General features: G+C 42.9%; 1 protein-coding gene across 8 annotated transcripts in view; it reads right to left on the bottom strand.

Moving 5' to 3' along the window:
• The window catches only part of SRGAP2 (SLIT-ROBO Rho GTPase activating protein 2), a 234,583-nt gene that overhangs the window by 78,424 nt on the left and 137,026 nt on the right, over window positions 1–19,133 (bottom strand). For all 8 annotated transcript variants that reach the window (XM_047839711.1, XM_047839713.1, XM_047839712.1 and 5 more), the window contains exon 5: window positions 1,299–1,361. In XM_047839711.1, coding sequence (XP_047695667.1) covers window positions 1,299–1,361 — 63 coding nt within the window. The remainder of the gene's footprint in view (window positions 1–1,298; window positions 1,362–19,133) is intronic.

Genomic DNA, 19,133 nt, shown 5'->3' with positions numbered 1-19,133 from the left:
AATGAAAACTTGGGAGTTGAACCAAAGAGTACCATCTATCTGCTCTCCTTCAGAGCAGAAGAGTCACACAGCAGAATTCCAAACAAACTGAGCGTCACTGGAGACCAGTCTGATGACTACTCTACCCTATTTACTTGTTCAATAGTTGCCATGACAAAATGGCCACACCTAGGCTTTTGGATCAAGAACATGGAATTCTCTGATCCCAAATGCCTGTGATGCATGTGTCCACTGCCTGTCTTCCTGTGAAAAAGAAAGAAAGAAAGAAAGAAAGAAAGAAAGAAAGAAAGAAAAGAAAGAGAAAAAGAAAAAAGGAAGGAAGGAAAAGAAAAAGAAAGAAAGAAAGAAAGAAAGAGAAAGAAAGAAAGAAAGAAAGAAAGAAAGAAAGAGAAAAGAAAATGCAGTGAATAAGCAAGTAAACACAGGAAATCAATTTCACCTTCACAACAGGATCGGGGGGCAACCCCAGAGACTGACAGCAAAGGCCGGGCACAGGCCAGCTGAAGAAGGGGGTCCTGAAAGGCTTTAGCTGTATAATCAAAATATTCCTTGTACGGCAACAGGAATTTCCTTGGTGTGCATATGTGTTCTAATTATATTTAACTAAACACGGCTAGGGAGAAAACCACCACCACCACCACCTTCCAGTGCCTGAAGAAACGCATCAGCCACAGGCATCATGTGCCTAAAGTGCCAGTCATTTCAAAACAGATTGTATTTTCTTCTCCAAACCTGAAGCCTGCCTCTTCACTGAGGTTTGGGCTTTATAAAACCCCGGGGAGTCGGTGCAAAGCTCTCTCTGCCTGAATCGGCCCCTTAGATTGGGGGCATTTAAGCCTCTGTGCTTCCCTCTAGAGCACCCGCTCTTGTCTCAAACCCATAGATCAATGTAAGAACTGATGCAAAACCTTGCACATCAAGTCCTTTCCAACAGACACATATTAATGGTATGATGCACACTATGTTCTTTGCCATTAGGTTTGGGGTCCCTGGTTTGCTGCTAATGGGAGTCAGTTGTACTGATGAGAGGCCTTGGCTGGTCTCTGGCGATGATGCCCCCACGAAGGCAGAGTTAGTTCGCGCAGCCAAGGAGGGATCTTATTCAGAGAGTGTTGTTTTGGCTCTCTCAGATTTGAAAGTAAGAGTGTGAAGAAAGAAATGGGTGGAGTCACCCCCAATGGGGACCATGCACTGCCCTCGACCTCAGCTCAGTTCTGTTGCTGATGTGACTATGGCCACAAGCTGCCAAATGCTGCTTCCCTCTGCTTGTTAAAGAGCCAGGCACCCATATGATTTACCGAGTAGAGCTCATTCAGGACCTTCATCAAATCATCTTGGAGTTGCTGGCCGACTTCTTTACTCTGGAAAGAAAGAGAAATGAAGGTTAATAGGGAAATAGAAGGAGGGAGGAGGGGGCGACAAAGGCAAGAGCAACACTGGCTCTACAACTAACACAGACTCAATTAAGGCCCATTATTTAATCCAGCAAATCAGATAACCACTCCGATCAGACCCAATTACGGTCAGATTACTCAAAGAGTTTTAATAAAATGAAATGCGCCCCTTCTATAGCCTAGCTAAGGCAATCATGTGGAGGCCAAGTGGGTAGAGGCTTTGATTTTTCGATTGGTCTCCAAAGAGCAGGCCTAAAAGCCACCTCCTAACTAGCAACTATTGTTTCTCTGAGACTTGCAGTCGAGCCTTCCTGAGAATCAAGACTTCCTGGATGCAAGTCAGATATGAAATAGGATGAGAGAGAAAGAAGCATATAAACATCCAAGGACTTCAAAGTACCTGACTAAAGACCTCCAAGCAGGAAGGGGTTATTCGTCTCATTTGATTTACTTCTACCCCAACCCCCCAGGGCAGTAGTACCCCAATAATGACTCTGGTGTGCAGATTAGCTAACGCTCCTCAATCCTGATAATGGATGTTAAGGGGTCTCCAACTGGCCAATCCTAAGTGGCAGTGGCTCTTGGGTTCTTTGCTGCTGCCATTGAGGGCTGGCACCTCACCACCCAGATGGAATAGCAGAAATAAAGAAGAATGAAGAAGCAGGAAGGAAAAAAGAGCCACGCCTTCTATACTGAGTGGGTTTTTTTTTGGTTTTGTTTTTGGGTGTTTTTTTTGCCGAGCCCAAGGGAGCAGGGGCTAAAACACTGATTGGCATCACTGGGTCATGAGGGGAAGCCCTCATTTTATCTTCTGCCAGCTCTATTTCTTTCCTACAAATCAGATACCAACAGTGACCTTCTAACAAAAGGAAGAATACTACGCATGGCACCGCTCAGCTCCCGGGCAAAGAAAGGAAGAGTTCTTGCATGTCAGAAACATAGTCCTTTATGATCTTGCTTTTTCAAGATGTATGATTATAAAACCATTTTTTCCTGATTACAAAAGGAGTATATGTATTGTAATTGGTAAGAACACTGAAAAAACAAAAATACACACACACAAAAGAAAACTGTGGAAAACATCAAAAAAGAAAAAGTAACTTAATTCCTACCACTGAGAAATCACCCCTCTAGACTTTATTTTTCAAATCTTTTTGGTATGATTTTCATGAAATGGGGGTTGCATTATACACACTGGAACTTAACTTATTCACTTCAATAAATGTTAGAAATAGTTCCCTACGTGTTATTCTTCCAGAAAATTATAAAAGATTATATTGACGTAGCTCCTATTCTTGGACATTTACTTTGCTTATAAATTTTTATGATAAAACACACTGTATTCAGTTACTTTGTGCATAAGCTTTGCACACACCTTTCATTATTTTCTCCTAGAAGTAACATTGCTGAGTCGAAGACTACTCATTGATGCACCAGAAGCACATGCGCATGTTGCTTCCCTTTTTTCCTCTTGACAGGTTGACATGATGTCCTGTTGTGATTGGTAGTCCTTTTGATTGTAATGAGCCACTTTCATTTCTCTTTAATGCTTTGCCATTTTCTACGAAGGAATTAATTATGGAATATAACATGTGTGACCTTTGTTGTGGCTACACCGGACTCATTACACCTGGCTGTGTGGAAATGGGCGGAAGGAGCCCTGAATGAGCAATCACAAGATTCTCCGATTCCTGGCTCCTCCACCATCAAGAAGATAACTATGAACAACACGATTAATCTCTCTCTGGGCCTCTCTTTTCCTTTCCATAAAATGAAAGGCTAACACATCCTAAGGCCCTTCCTAACCTCTGCCATTCTATGATTCTTCACGATCTTTTGCCTGGCTTCTTGAGCCCACGTTAGATTCAACCATTGCCCACTTCAGGGTATGGCTGGTTGGCTTCATTCCGCCCAGTAGGAGATGGTGAGCGAGTTCCCCTTCGGGACTGAGACGCTCTACAAAATGGATGGCTTTGAGCGTATCTTGCCAGTCTTAAATTTACCATTCCCAAATGTCTCTCATTCAATGCCCTCAACCACTGGAAGAAGCCACAAAAGGAAATGCCTTTCATCTAGAATCTCACATACCAGCCTCTCCTTCCCATCATGAAGGGAGCTGAGCTCCGCTGAAGCAGCAGAGATCCAAGGAGGTGAAGTGAGGCAAAATGACTCACCAACCAGCCCCAGAGTCAGCAACAAGGCCAGGAAGTGACCACGAGTATCACTTCCAAACACCCTGCCCTCTGGCCTCCAAGCCAACTCCCTTGTCAGCCACCCATCCTCCCTTACTGCCTCCTTGTGTTTAAATGGTAGAGGTTCCTGGAGAAAGCTCCCATTCCTCTACCCTGTTGCTCACCCGTGACTTAAATAACTTAGCCTCAGGAGGAGGGGGGGAGGGGAAGGGAGGAGGGGAAAAAAAGCATAACCAATAAAAAAGCAATTAAGCCCAGGCAGATGTTTCCTTTCGTGTACCGATTAGTTGGAAAAGGACCGACTCAACTATTATCCCTGTTTATTTGAACAGGCTGCCGAAGCGGATTCTGACTTACGGCTCCCTGTGGCTGAGGGCTGGGCTGGGAACACACGTGAAGCTAGCCCAGTCAAAGTGTCCAAGAGAGCCCCTGGCAATCAGGAACATTTCTGACACAAGTAGAGAGTCAGGAACTAGCCAGTGCTTCCCTCTCCTCTCTCGGACGCTCAAAGGCCACCCATTCTCTGTTTCAGAAACCTTCACTGTGTGCCTCTGGGGACAGCGTGGGGACAGCGTGGCCCCAGCGTGCCAGGAAGCGCTTCCGTGCTGGCCGGCCACTGTGGAAGGGTTGTAGCTGGGAAGCTACAAGGGGGCCCCACCCAAAGACAAAAGGGACATTTAATCCTGGGAACAACAAAACCTGATGAGAATGAAGTCTGCAGGGCTCTTCCGTTCCCTCCTAAAAACATGCAACGGGTTTCTAGGCAGGGAAGCAAAAGAGACTTTACAGAGCAGTCTTTGTGCCCTATCACACAGCCTGCATCTCTTTTCTTTAAAATTTCTTGGAAGAGAATGAGTCATCTAAACATTGCAGGAAACCAAATAGAAGTCGAGGGGAAAAATTACTTTGGGCAAAGTTTTTCTCTTAAATGTTTGCATAGTAATCTTTGCCTGGAAAAAAAATAAGATGCCTAAATTTAGAATAGAGATGTGGCACAGTTAACAATGCGGGTTCCATGGAATAGGAAGTGCAATGGTGTCTTAGGCGAGGATCTTTTATTTTGAAACTCACCACAACTGCGCCAGCCAGAGCGTGTTTCCCGGGGCCCCCACTCTGCCTGCTGCTGGGGTGGAGCTGATCCGGAAGGCAGTGAGATTGCTACAGCTCCTGCCAGCTGTGCATTTACAAAGTGGGCAGGGAATCCTCCTTTTCCAACAGAGAACAGCACCGGATGACACAAACGAAACGCACAGCCGCATTTCCCCCAGACTGGAATCTTCCAAAGCCACCTCACTCAAAGAAAGGGGACAGCGGCAGAAATGCAAAGGAACAAGAAAGAGGCTACTCGGTCTTGGGCTGCCTGACACTAAGGCTGGTCACTCTTCTTTGGATGGATACATCTCCTGAGCTTGGATGGCTTTGTCTATTAGCATTTCCCAAAGAATGCACAGTATGAAAGGGCTTTCAAACTGGTCCTCATCCCGGGAGATTACCTCTTACCTTGTCTGTAGCTGTTTTGCTTAGCAAAATAGTGGGGTGGGCGGGCCATTGTTCGTGGCCTATTCCATCTACACTACATCTACACCACAAAGCCGTATTATTTGACAGGCACAAAATCACCCCGTTTGTATGAAAGAAAAAAAGAGGAAGGCATGCCTCTGCCATGTGGTGAGAGCTAATTTCGGCCCCATCCCAAGGCTTAGCCTGTCAGCAGGTAGAAACAGTAGGGTCATTTAGCTCTCTGCCGATTAGCCCGTGTCAGCAGTTTTCCAGAAAAGAATCCAATTTTCAAGGGCACGTATCTCCCTTCACCAGTGCTGGCACCCCCACCCCCAAAGATATTTCTGAGGCCAACCGTTAAAAGATCCAGTTTAAAACTGAATTTACATTCACAGGTTTCAGAGGAAAGGGACATGAACCCTATACAAAGCTCTGGCAGCAGGAGGAGTGCCACCAGAGGCACAGCGACAGTTTCAGGGGCACTCGTTCGGCACTTCAAAGAGGCCAAGCTTCATGGGCTGGAGCTTCGCCTGAAATGCTATTGGTGGGGAGGACAGGGGTAAGAGGAGTGGGTGTTGGGCAGTGGGTCCGGTGGCAGGGGACGGTGGACACTGGCCGGCCTTTCCCCTTCCCGCCTCAGCCCATCTAAACAAGTGGTGCCGTGTGAAGTTGTGGGCGAGGGAGGGTGGTGATCCCGGAGGTGAGAGCTCAGAAGTGATTTCTAGATTTCTCCCCCGGCCGCAACACTTGTGTATATGCAGAGGGACTCTTTGTACTCGGCATGCGCTCATTAAGATACCACGCGAGGGCTCCAGGAAGGCTGTGCTCCAGTTACGACTTAATACTCTGGGGAGCCCAAGGTAGTATAAAATACAAAATATATTGAATTGCAGAACTTTTACAGAGAGGTAGGCTGGGAGCTGGCATAAGAGGGACACTTAAAGTGCTTTTGCCTTCTAAAGACAGGGTAGACCGGGATTTCAAAATGCACATTTTTAAAGTTGCAATCCAGTACATCATGGTGTGTCTACAATAAAAGTACTTATTATGCGCAGTGCACTCTGCTCATGCCTACTCTTTTCTCTTCTCTCCTGGTTTTTTTTTTTTTACGTTAGTCATAACTCACTAAGTGCAGTTTACAACTCATTAATGAATCATTATACACAGGTTTAAAACGACTGGGTACGCTGTAATTGTAGAATTAATAAAGAAAATAGTGGGTCAGGGACTGGAGCCCACCAACCAAGACAAGCACTAAATGACTCGCCCTCTCAAGGTGGCTGATCGGATGTCGGGAAGCAAGTTCAATCCCTAGATCTTGGTGAGGGGGAAATGCTGGATTTCAAGGAGTGAGCAATAAAGAGTCTGTTGGCAAAATATTTATAGAAGGCCTATTATGTGTCAAGCACTTGTGGTTTGACTGGGAATACGGCAGTATACGAAACAGTTTAAAATTTACAATCCACTGAGAAAGATGGACATTAATCTGATGTCAGATTACCATAACTATCAGAACACAATTCTTGCAGTCTCAAAGGCATTATTAGAAATGGAATTTCTTAAGCCAGTTTTCTATTCAAGATCAGTATTTTTTTTCTATCTCAGCAAAGAGGTTTCCGCACTTCAACCTAACCCCAGAGCAAGCTAGATGATGAATCTAGCGTGCCAGAACAGAAATCCGACTTCAAAAAAAAAAAAAAAAAATCTAGCTATTATACAGCATATCCCTTTTCTTTGAATTTGCCTTTCTAAGTGATAATAGATATTTCAGATTATAATGACATTGCTTCATTATAAGTGACTCCCAAAGTGGGCACATTCCACTTTCAAAGAATCTCTTGAGCTTGTCAGCACCTGTAAAAACCAATCTCACCAGTGGCTCCTTCACTTCGAAGTGAACGGGTCTGGTTAAGCGCTCCCAGTGACGAGAGTCATAACTTAGAAGAAACTGTCCGAAACCTGATAGTCTGAGACTCAATACCTGTCTCCGAATTCGCCTTCTAACACAACTGGTTTCTCAATTAGATTCTTGTTTAATTATCTGGATTACTTAGACTAAACAACAACAAAAACTAGATTACAATTTTTGAAGCACCTCTCTGTCTCCCGTGGTGCCTGGCCCACTGCTTTCTGTATAGGAGACATGAAGTAACAAGCCGTTGAATCAATTAGATCAAGTTTTAGCTTAAACGCTGTGCTTTCACATAACAACAAGAAAAAAATATACAGTTGCCTTCTCTTCATGCAGATTATTAAAAGCGGAAACATCAGAAGTTGCCCACATACGCTCCCTCACAGTTGAGCGCAAAAAAGGTGAAATGACTTTTTCAGGATCACACAGCTGTTTGGTATCCTGTCTAGGACCACATGCGATACTGGAAGAGGGTGAAGAAACATGCAGGCTCTGGGTGGGGCGGGATTTGAATCCTTCCACTACGTGATCGCATGACCTTGGGTAAACTACAACTGCCCCATGCCTTAGTTTCCACATCTGCAAAACAGGGTAATAATGAGATAATCCAGGTAAAGTCCTTCAAACAGAACCTAGCACTTAGGATGCTCAAGAAATGGGAGCTCTTCTTATATTAGAATCCAGTCCTCTTAACACAGACTTGAGCGGTCTTTCCACCGCCCTGTGCTCCTTATGTGTCCTCGGAACACATTACTGATCATGATGTGTGGAACTGGGAAGGTCCCGGAAGCTAATCCCCAGGCAGGGATGCAGCTAAATCTCTCAGATGGAAGAGCTCTATCAACATACAGGGAAGAAGAATCTTTGCTTTTCCTTATGCCTGCTGCTGCGCAATCTATTCTCCGTGGTGTCAGTAAGAACCAAAGTAACAATGACTCTGAGAAATATGCAGTTTTCCTGAGAAGGGAACAAAGAGGTGTTGAGCCAAAAGGAGGAAATTGGGGGGGGGGGGAGGGGAGTAGAGAGGTGGTATAGAAGGAAAATAAGGAGGATAGAATTACTTTTTATCCCTTCAGGAAGATTAAACAGAAAAAATCCTTCTCAACTGTGCAACTGGGACTTCGTTCAATTGGGGTCATAAATTAAATGTCGGGAGGTAGGAGCCCCCTACTGCCTGGGTCAGCAAAGTCAAAGACTGCCCATTACCAAGTTCTGGTTCAGTGAAATCCAGGGGCTTTCTCCTCCAGGGCACTTGTTTCTGAAAGCCATTTCCTTAAGGCTTTTCCAGAAGTTCTGCAATGTCTGACTAGTCAGACTTAATAACCACAGTAATGCTAGTGGCCCTGGGAGAAAATCCATTCCTTGGCATGACAGTGAACTCTGTGGATTCAGTTCCTACCTTCCACGGATGCTCGCTCTGCTCTCTTGCAAGTAACCAGAACCTCTTGCCATGGAAACACCTAATTCAGATAAGACTGACTCCCACTGGACTGGGGCAGAGTCATGGGATGGGGCTGGGGGCCAGGAAGAGGCTGGAGGTCCTCTGCTCTCCCAAGATCTCAGATGGCACAGACTAAAACACAGTCCTGTAACAACTTGAATGTTCCCCTATGGCTGTTTCTATCTCTTACAATGACCGATTATAGTACTAAAAAAATAAGCTGAAGGCAACATCCTTTAAAAGGAAAGAGACAACTAAGTCTGAGGCTTCATTTCTTAAATCACCACCGTGATCCTTTTCTTGGCAAATTTCCATCTTTAACTCTTCTGGATAATGATTTTAGCAGAAGTGTAATAATTGTCTTCAGGCTCTGATCTCTAGTGCCAAAGCATTTCTTGAGGTCATATTGAAGATCTCCCAGGCAGGACACTAAAGTCATAGAAATGGTGTCTAGGTAACTGTGGTGCCCTGGGTAGGCCAGGACACAGGGGACAAAAGACACAAAGGCAAACAGGCAACATGAGAGCACAAATCTCTCAGCAACTGTAAAATGAACGCGGGAGAAAAAACAATCAATGGCTTGGAACTGGGCAAGAAGCAGCGGTGGGGGGTGGTGGGGGGGGGGAAGCCAGAATGATAAGGTGCTTGCAAGCATATGCCCTCCCACAATAAGGAATTCCAGGAGCTGGGGGATGGGAAGAATGCCTGTGTGGCTCCCAGATGGCTGGGAAAAGGTTGGAAGAACAGGAGTTAATAGAGCTCATTTGAAAGTTGGCAGTGTGAACACTGAGAGGAGGGCGGCCTGGTAGGAAGTAAAAGAGTCAGCAGCACCCGTACAGGAAATGCCTGGGGCACTGGGAAAATCGCTGATTAAATGCTTTAAGAAAGGGGAACCCAGAGGCAAAGTCAATTCGTTGAAGGATCTGTGTAGTTTTAGAACTTTGGAGATGCCATAGAATCCCACTGTTGAGAGAGAAGAACCTCCAGGGGGTTCATTTAAGGGAGAGACCATTTTCTCGACACTGCAGGTGCCAGAGCTGGACCCGAGGGTTACGTTAAATCAACTCTAGGAGACTAAGTAGAGCTCCCTATTGGCACAGCGTTGGAATGCATTTCCTTGGGGCTGGGTGCAGACCTGGATTGGCCAACTTTCTTCGGACACTGAGGTGGTGTGCAAACTCTTGTCTCTGTCAGCACTCAGTCCACGTTGCCACTCCCATCAGGCATGTTCCGCAGACAGTTAAAAAAAAACCCTATACCCTTGGAGGAGGGCACCTTCCCTCTCGCCAGTACCTCATTCCTGATGAAAAAATCACTGAATTGTGAGAAGGAAAATGTCCAGAGTTTGAAATTGGCAACTTCCAATCTCCAGCTCTGATTTTTCGCCTAAGTGCTTCGATTTTTCCTCTTTGATTCAGACTTTATAAAATGTTCCAGGTACACTTGAGAAGCATGTGTATCTGTCTGCAGTTAGGCACAGTGCCCATATAGGTCACTCAGGCAAAGTTTGCTAGCTGTTTTTTCAAATCTCTGTATCTTTACTTAATTTATTTTGGTCTAATTGGTTAATTATTCATCAAGACAGGTGAACTAAATCTCCCACTGGGATTGATGATTTATCTGTTCCTTCTTTTTATTCTGTTCATTTTTGACTTATATATTTTAAGATTATGTTATTAAGTATATACCGTTTTCTGGTGACAATGTCACCATTATCTCTAATAATACTTTCCGAATTAAAATCCACTTGGTCTGATTTTAGTAGGGCTCTCTTTTCCCATCATTCTGCTTTAAATTTTTCTATAACCTTATACTTACGGCATGTGTCTTCTCTTATAAGCAACATATAATTCAGTTTTGCTTAAAATCTCTTTGACGATCTTTTAATTTTACACGAGTCAATTTACCCTTACAATTAACTGATGCGTTTAAATCCACCAACTGGCTATATGCCATTTGTTCCACGTATCTCCAGAGCCTCCTTCCCTTATTTTTTATCTTCTTTTTCTTTTCCATTTTTAAAAATTCAGTGGAAGTCACCCTCTTGGTATATTCTATGTGTTTTGAGAAACCCACCACAATTAAAACACTGAACAGGTCCGTCATCCATCAAAAACAATCTCTCATGCTGTCCCTTCATAGTCAAAGTCCCTGCATCCCTAACCCCTGGAAGCCATTGCTGTTGTTCTAGATCCCAACAGTTTTGCCTTTACCAGAATCGTTCTTACCTTCTTTGGGGCCATTTCTTACTAACTGAATCTTCTCTTAGATTGGTAGCGGTGCTATTTCTATAGTGGTAACCCTAAATTACAATATACATATCCGTGACTTGTCAAAGTCTAATATAAATCAATACTCTTACTGCTTTTTGCACAATATTATTAAACCTATTTCCCCACCCGCACCTACAGATAGATTCTATTGCTGCCATTTACACTAATTTTATATCTGCTTATCACCTCACCTGAAATTATTATTTTTTTAACAGTCAATATTCATTTAGATGTACAATATTTCTTTTCCTGCATCTCAAGGCTTCTATCTGGGATCATTTTCTTTCTGCATAAAGAATAACATTTAGGGGCACCTGCATAAAGAATAACACTGGACTTCAGCTCAGGTCATGATCTCACGGTTCATGGGTTCAAGGCCCGCATCAGGCTCTGTGCTGACAGCTCAGAGCCCAGAGCCTGCTTTGGATTCTGTGTCCCCTCTCTCTCTGCCCCTCCCCTGCTCATGCTCTGTCTCTCTTCCTCTCAAAAATAAACATTAAAAAAAAAAAAATACCGTTGAGTATTCCTTTTAGTCCAGGGATGCTGGTGATAAATTCTCCAAGTTTTTACTTGCCTGAAAATGTCTAGTTCACTTTCACTTTTGGAAGACAGTTCTTTCAGCTTTTCATTCCATTGTCCCCTGTCTTCTACTATTGCTGCTGAGCAGTCACCTGTCAACCTTGCTGTTGCTCCCTCGGAGGTAGTGTGCCTTCTCCCCTCTCGAGCTGTGTTAAAGATTTAGATGGTCTCTGTCATGGTTCTCAGCAATTTTACCAGGATGCGCCTCCACTTTAATTTTCTTTGTGATTCTCCTACATGGGGCTCATAATGCTTCTTCAACCCGCAACTTGAAGTCTTTCTCTAGTTTGGGACAATTCACAGTCACTATCTCTTCAAATATTGTTTCTACCCATTCTCTTTGTTCTCTTCCTTCTGGAACTTCACGTGTATGCATGTTAGGCCCACTCACCATGTCCCACAGGCCTCCTATGCTCTTTTTTGCATTTTCCATCCTTTTACCTCTCTAAACTTCAGTAGATACATTTTTTTCCAACATGTCTTTCAGTTCACTAATTCTTTATTCAGCTTTGTCTAATCTGTGTAATCCATGCATTGAGCTCTTTCTTTTAGTTACTTTATTTTTTTCAGTGCTAAAATCTGAGTCCTCCTTTTTTTAATAAAAATAAAATTCACACACTACAATTCACCATTTGAAAGTGTACAATTCAGTGGGTTTTAGTAGATCCATAAGGTTGTGCAATAATCACCACTATCTAATCCCAGAACCTTTCATCACCCTACAAAGAAATCTCATAACTGTTTAGTACTCACTCCCACCCCTCCACCCCCACCCCCAGCTGCTGGTAACCATGAATCTACCTTCTGTCTCTATGGGTTTTTCCCATTTTGGGTATTTCCTATCAATGGAAACACAGAACATGTGGCTGGCTTCTTTCACGTAGCATATTGTTTTCAAGGTCCATCCATGTTGTACCAGTACTTACTTCCTTTTTTGTGGCTGAGAAATATTCCATTGTATGGATATGCCACACTTTTTTAAATCCATTAATCATCTGATGAATATCTGGACTGTTTCCATTTTGGGGTTATTATACATCATGCCACTATGGACATTCATGTACAAGGTTTTGTGTTGGCCTATTTTCAATTCTCTCAGGTATCTATGTAGGCAAATGGAATTGCTGGGTCATAGGGTAACTCCATGCTTAAGTTTTTGCGTAAGTCTTGTTTACATTTGTGGGGAACTGCCAAATTGTTTTCCATAGCATCTGCACCATTTTACAATCCCCCCAGCAATATCTGAGGGTTCCAATATCTCTATATTCTTGCCAACACTTGTTCTTTTCTTACTTTTCTTTAATTATAGCCATCCCAGTGAGTATGAAGTGGTATTTCATTGTGGTTTTGATTTGCAGTTCCCTAAGGACTAACAGTGTTGAGCATCTTTTCATGTGCTTGTTGGCCATTTGTACACCTTCTTCGGAGAAATGACTATGCAAGCCCTTTGCCTTTTGCAAAATTAGGTTGTTGGTCTTTCTGTTGTTGGGTTGTAAGTGTTTTTCATATATTCTGAATACTAGATCCTTATCAGATAGATGGTTTAAAAGTATTTTGATTCTTATTATACTGGTAGTCTTTTTTAATTTTTTGATAGTATCTTTTGAGGCACAGAAGTTTATAATTTTGATGAAGTTCAATTTATGTATTTTTTTCTTTTATTGCTTGTGTTTGGTGTCATGTCTAAGATAAGTTACCTAACCCCTTAAGGTCACAAAGATTTATGCCTATTTTCTGCTTTGGTGTCTTATCTAAGCAATGTTACCTAATCCAAGATGAAAGATTTATACCTGTTTTCTTCTAAAAGTTTAAGTTCTTACATTTACATCTTTGATCCATTTTAAGTTGTTTCTTTTTTATAATTTCCAATTTTTGTCACTTGATTTCATAAATGTATTAAACATAATAATTTAAAGTTTGTCTGATAACCATTACAAGGATCTCCTGTGGGTATGTTGTTTTTCTTATAAGCACTGTATATATACAAAATGGTGAGTGAGAACTATTGGGCTTAGGGTGATAGTATCTTCCTCTAGAGAGGACTTAAATTTGCTTCTAGCTACTACTATCCTAGATCACCTTAATCCAATTAGAGATTAAGATAATTTGAAGCTAGGCTTCAGTCCCTGTGAGACCCCTGAAGTCTATTTCTGGTTCACCCTCACTTCTAAACTGCATCCCTGTGGGGTCTAAAAGCTTGAAGAAGTCTACCAGCCTCCCAATCCCCCCGCCTCCCATCCTTGGTCCTACATTCCAGTTTTTGTCCTGTTAGCCCTACAGGGCTATTAAAAGCTCTGCTTGGCTTCTTAGCTCTCAGTGATCTTTTCTAGAATAGCAGATGCCTCCTGGGGATAAACGGCTCCAAAGGAGCAGAAGGTTGGTCTGAATTACCTAAGCTGCCATTTCTAGAAGTTCAACCCAAAGTCTGAATTTTGACGATAGAGATTATGTTATGTTTAAATGTTACCCTCCCCAGGTCCAGTGCAATGTTGGATACCTAATAAGTACTAAAATATGTTTTGTTTGAAAGAATGAATTGATATTGGTAAAAGAGAAGGATTATCATATTTATGTCTTAAAGTTATTCATTTCCCAAGACACGGTAACCAAAATATTCTGGTAAAACAAAAGAGAAGCAAGCCTGAGGTTTTCAATATGGTTCCTCATTACTTCCTTAGGGGCTTTTCAAAAACCACACTCCATCAAAGGGCAGCAGGGGGCTGAATCTACCTAACATAAAGGGGATCTATGAAATTAGTTGTAGTGGTTGAGAATCCAGATTCAAATCTCAGGCATTCTCTGGTAACCCAGAGTCCACAAAATGGAGAAACCCCACACTAAGTTCTAAAAATGAGCACATATAATGGGCCATTTGGGGGTCTGAGGAAGGTTTGGGCATCTAGTTCCTGGGACACATGTGAAAATGTCAGCTTCACTAGCTATCCCAAATTCCTTAGCACCACACTGGCCTTTCCCTTGTGAAATCAGCATAAAAACAGAAAGAAGTAATCCCTAACTTCTAATTTTCTCTCCAATAAGTGGCCATAAGTTGATGACTTTTCCTTCATGATACGTCTGACAACTGTCTCCTTTTCAACACTCCTGGCATTGCTACCACATCGCAGGCCCTTATTCCCCTGCCCCTGGATTAGAGGCCCAGTCTTTCTGAAGAGCTTCTCTATTACATCATTTGCCTATGAATCAACCTTCCATGGTTCCCAAATGTTCTCAGAATGAAGTTCAAACTCCTTGGTTGGGCATCCAGGGCTCTTTTCAGCTTTGTTTCAGCTACTCTCTTCATAAATACTCTGATTTAGCCAAACTGTTACACTCACCACCTTCTGAAGAAGCCTCACTCATTCCTGGGCTCTCTTTTGTCTTGAAGTAGTTCCTTCCATGTGGAAGGTTCTTCCACCCTGCTCTCCCCACACTCACAAATGCCTCCTTTTCCATCTCTAATTATGATCATTTTCATTCACTAAAAACCCAGCTCAAATGTCACCTCTCTACTTTCTGCATAGGAAGCATTTAGGACTGTCTGATACGGGGTAAATCTTCAATATATATATTTTTGAAAAATGAGTGTGTGTGGTTGCAGGGGGGAGGGATAAAATTTTCAATCAATGATGATATGGAAATTGCATATCTATTTTTTTAAGTTTATTTATTTTGAGAGGGGGGAGGGGCAGAGACAGAGAGAGAGAGAGGGAAAGAAGAATCCCAAGCAGGCTCCACTCTGCCATCATAGAGCCCAATGAGGGGCTTGAACTCACAGTGAGATCATAACCTGATCCCAAATCAAGAGTCAGACGCTTAACCGACTGAACTACCCAGGCGCCCCTATCTATTATTTTTAACTAAACTGTGCCCTACATCACACTATATATAAAAACTGGTTTTATGGGGATGGCTTTGGACCATGATATGAAAGACAAAACTATGGCTTTTAGAAGATGATACAATGGAATATCTTCAAGACCTTAGGGTAGGAAAGGCTTTCTTCAACGTGATAGAAAAAGCACTAACCATAAAAGAAAATGGGTTCAACCACAGTAAAATTAAAACTTTTACTAACCAATAGAAAATATTTATAAAAATAGACAAGTCACAGTGTAAGAGAACATGTGCTTAACACATATAATCAGTAAGATAACTAATATTCAGGATCGGTACTTCACAAGAGAATGTATCTACATGCTCAGTAAAAATAAGTAAAGGCCCTCACACTCATTAGTAATCTGAAAATGCACATTAAAGCCAATATGATAATAGCTTACATTAAAACAGTTAAAAATAAAACTATAGTTAAAATGAAAAATTTGACCATATTAAATGTTGGCAAGGCTGTAGAAAAATGAACTCCTCATACATTGTTGGTGGGGGTACAAATGACTAATATCGTTTCGGAAAACAGTTTGGCATGAAATCGTAAAGGAGATTTCACCCCGCAATTCCCCTACTAGGTATATTCCCTGGAAATCTGGCCATGTGTATGCCAGTGCGCACAGATGAGAATGTTCACAGTGGCATAGTTTGCTTTAGTCCCACACTCAAAATAACCCAAATGCCCACTGATAGCAAAATTCACACTGCTAAGTAAATTGTGGTGAATTAATAAATGGGCCCCTAAAGCAATGAAAAGAAACAAGGCAGAGCTAGATGCATCAGCGTGGGCGGAGCTCGCAAACCGTGGCAAACAGAAGCGGTGAGACTTGCAAAATTAAACCACGCTGTTTAGAGATGAATATCTAGAAGATGTAATTTAAGAAAAGCAAGGGAGTAATTATCACAAAATTAGGACAGTGGAGGAAACAGAGTTGTGACTGTAGGGAGTATTGCAAGGAGTCCAGAGGTGCTGATAAGGATCTCCGTACCTGCTTGTGTGAGTGGTTACTTGTGTGTTTGTTTGCCTTGTTATACATACATATTTTAAATACTTTTCAAGTTTTTGAAACTGAAAAAAAGAAGAGTTCCATGATTGACCAGTGACATCTATCACAAATGCAGGAATAAGGTTTTTGCATTGGTTCACAGGTCTTCCTTGAAGAACCGAGCTGGATATGAGCTCTTCCTCTACTGCCTGTACTATATTCTGTAGCAATTACTATCTGTGGAACACTGTCTATCTATTATTTATGGTACACTTATCATATCCACATTGTCTTGATTAGAACTATTTATGCAAACATCTTCCCCCCCTTTCAACTATAGCATAAGCTTCTGAAGGATCTGGACTGTATCGTGTAGCTACTAATTAATAAAAATAGTCATTATAGCTTACCTTTTCCTACTGCTCACTGTGCACTAGCCATTTACAGGCATAACCGTACTTAATCTTGGTAATAACTCAATGTGTTATTATTATCTGCATTTCAGGGATGCTCAGGCTTAAAGAGGTTAAGCAATTTGTCCAAAGGAACAGCTATTAAATGCAAGAGTTAGAATTTGAACGCACAAACTCCTATTCAATGCTATTTTGTCTTCTCATCTTTTTAAAAAAATTTTTTTTAATGTTTATTTATTTTTTGAGAGAGAGAGACAGAGCGCAAGAGACAGAGGGGCAGAGAGAGGGAGACACAGAATCCGAAGCAGGCTCCAGGCTCCGAGCTGCCAGCACAGAGCCCGATGTGGGGCCCAAACCCACGAACTGAACCATGAGATCATGACCTGAGCCAAAGTCAGACGCCCAACCCGCTGAGCCACCCAGGCGCCCCTATCTTCTCCTCATCTTGTACAAGGCCTTGCATGCTATAAACACCCAATAATTACTAATTGGGTGAAAACGAGAGAATGAAAGGCCATAAAGTTTCACAGCAAGGAAGAGAGGAACAGTACAAAAGCATGTTGAAATCTTCAGGTGTATACTACTGAAAAGGTTGAGACTCCATCTATTAAAAGGAGAATCATGTATGTAGAGCTATAAAAATGAGCTTCCAGGATACTCTGGTTATAGGGAGTGAGTCCAAAACTTAACCAGCTTCTAAATCCATTTGGCTGTATTTGGATAGCTGGCAGGTCAAAGGGCAAATGGCAAACGCACGTCTCATGAAGCACCCTGGCCGCGGTGCAAATGGAACTGAGCCAGGGGTTACCGATCACCGCTCTCCCACTGATGTGGTGGCCTGGGTGGAAGCCTTCAATGGTCCATCTGTTCTCACTTTGGTCTTGGGACTTTAGGATGAATGGGATGAGGATAGTGGTGAATGACAAGGGTGAGCACTGTCTTGGGGGCACTGCCCTACAGAGTTCAGGCACCAATCTTCTTGGGGAGCCCCAAAGAAGGGAGTAGAAAGAGGCGTTAAGACAATGGATGCTTTCAGGAGCTCCCTTAGTGCCCGGTGGAGAAAGGGGAAGCAGAGGGAAGGTTCAAACACCCAAGGGAGAGGAAGGCACTTTTTGATCCAATCCAAAAACAAGAACCATGATCAAAGAATCACTTGCCATAGCTGAAGAAAAAAGAAAGTGACAGTGGGCCTTCCTGCTCCTGCCTTCCTGCCTTTCCATGCTGGGCTGCCTCTCCATTGGAGATGAAGAGTGTGGCTGCAGGCTGGCCTCTCCCCTGATCGTCCCCAGCCCCCAGCTCCTGGGGACAATTGAGCTGTGTCTCTGGCATGTGTGGAACTGCAGGTCATGGCCATATTTAACGAGAACATTCATTCTCCACAGGCACTACGGGGCTCCTCAAAACGCCCTTTGTGTCACTGTGCCTTTCTCTCCACAGCACCCGCCCCCCCCCCCCCCCGCCACCACACACACTAATTTAATCAAGATGTCCTAGCTTGTAGATGGAGTGGACTCGTCAGTTCCGCATTCTTTGTGGCATTAGAGCTTTGGAGCAAAATATGTAGGGCTGAAGCCAGCAGGTTGAGGAGATGGGGTCAGGGTCTCTAAGCCAGAGCATGTTAACTTTTCATGTAAACCCAACGCATAAAGAGTGCACTAAGTTTGTGATATACTCCTATAATTTTTATTTAACTCTAAATATTCTGAAGAGGTTGAGAAATGTTTTCTTAGGCAAGTACACAGACATTCAGAAGCAAAAGGAAAAAAAAAGGAAAGCAAAAGAAAAAAAAGAATGTATTCATCAGCACTGTTTCTAGAATGCAGAACTAGAAAAGAGAGCTTTGTCACAATTATGCCTGCTCCTTTTCTACAGTCTCTCTTCCATTCACCCATAATTTTGCAAAATCGGAAAACTCTGTCTTATCTAGGAACCAGATTTTAATTCAGATTTGCTTCTCTAGACCACAGCCAATATCCAGAGAATCTCAAAATTGTGGTGGAGAATTAAAGCAGTAAGAAAAACAAACAAAGAAGCCATCTGGAGCCCTGGGTCCTCACCCAAGTTACCTGATCCCCAGTCTCATGGTCTTTTCCTTTGCTGTGGTGTCTCTCAAAGAGGGCATCCCTGCCTGCTGCTATAACTTTCTGAGTTAATTTGTGAATGTCCAGCTGAACCTCTGAAGCCAGAGTCTTGTAGGCCAGAAGGACTCAAGTCTATTCAAGGAAGGCCGAGGCAGGGCATCTCATACAATCCCATCTGATTAGGATACGTGTTGAAATTCCTCTCGTCAGCCTCAGATCCATTTTGCCGCAACCTCCCGCCTGGGATATATAACCCATTCCCTCCATTATCTGCTTGCCAGTTTAACTGGCCCACATCACCATGGACAGAAATGTAGTCAAAGTGCTGTTGTTTCAGGACGCATGAGGGGCTTTGTGGAAACCTAGCAAGCAGGCCTCCAGACTATAAGGGGGGGGCCGGGGGGAGAGGCGTGTAACCTTCATAGGTTTTGGAGCAAAAAGAACTTTGAGCTCGATTCCATCTCCTCCTGCCTGGGT

This window comes from Prionailurus viverrinus, chromosome F1, assembly GCF_022837055.1.
Source record: "Prionailurus viverrinus isolate Anna chromosome F1, UM_Priviv_1.0, whole genome shotgun sequence".
Taxonomy (NCBI): Eukaryota; Metazoa; Chordata; class Mammalia; order Carnivora; family Felidae; genus Prionailurus; species Prionailurus viverrinus.
Note: the sequence above shows the minus strand (reverse complement) of the source record. Positions and strands in the feature narration are given on the sequence as shown.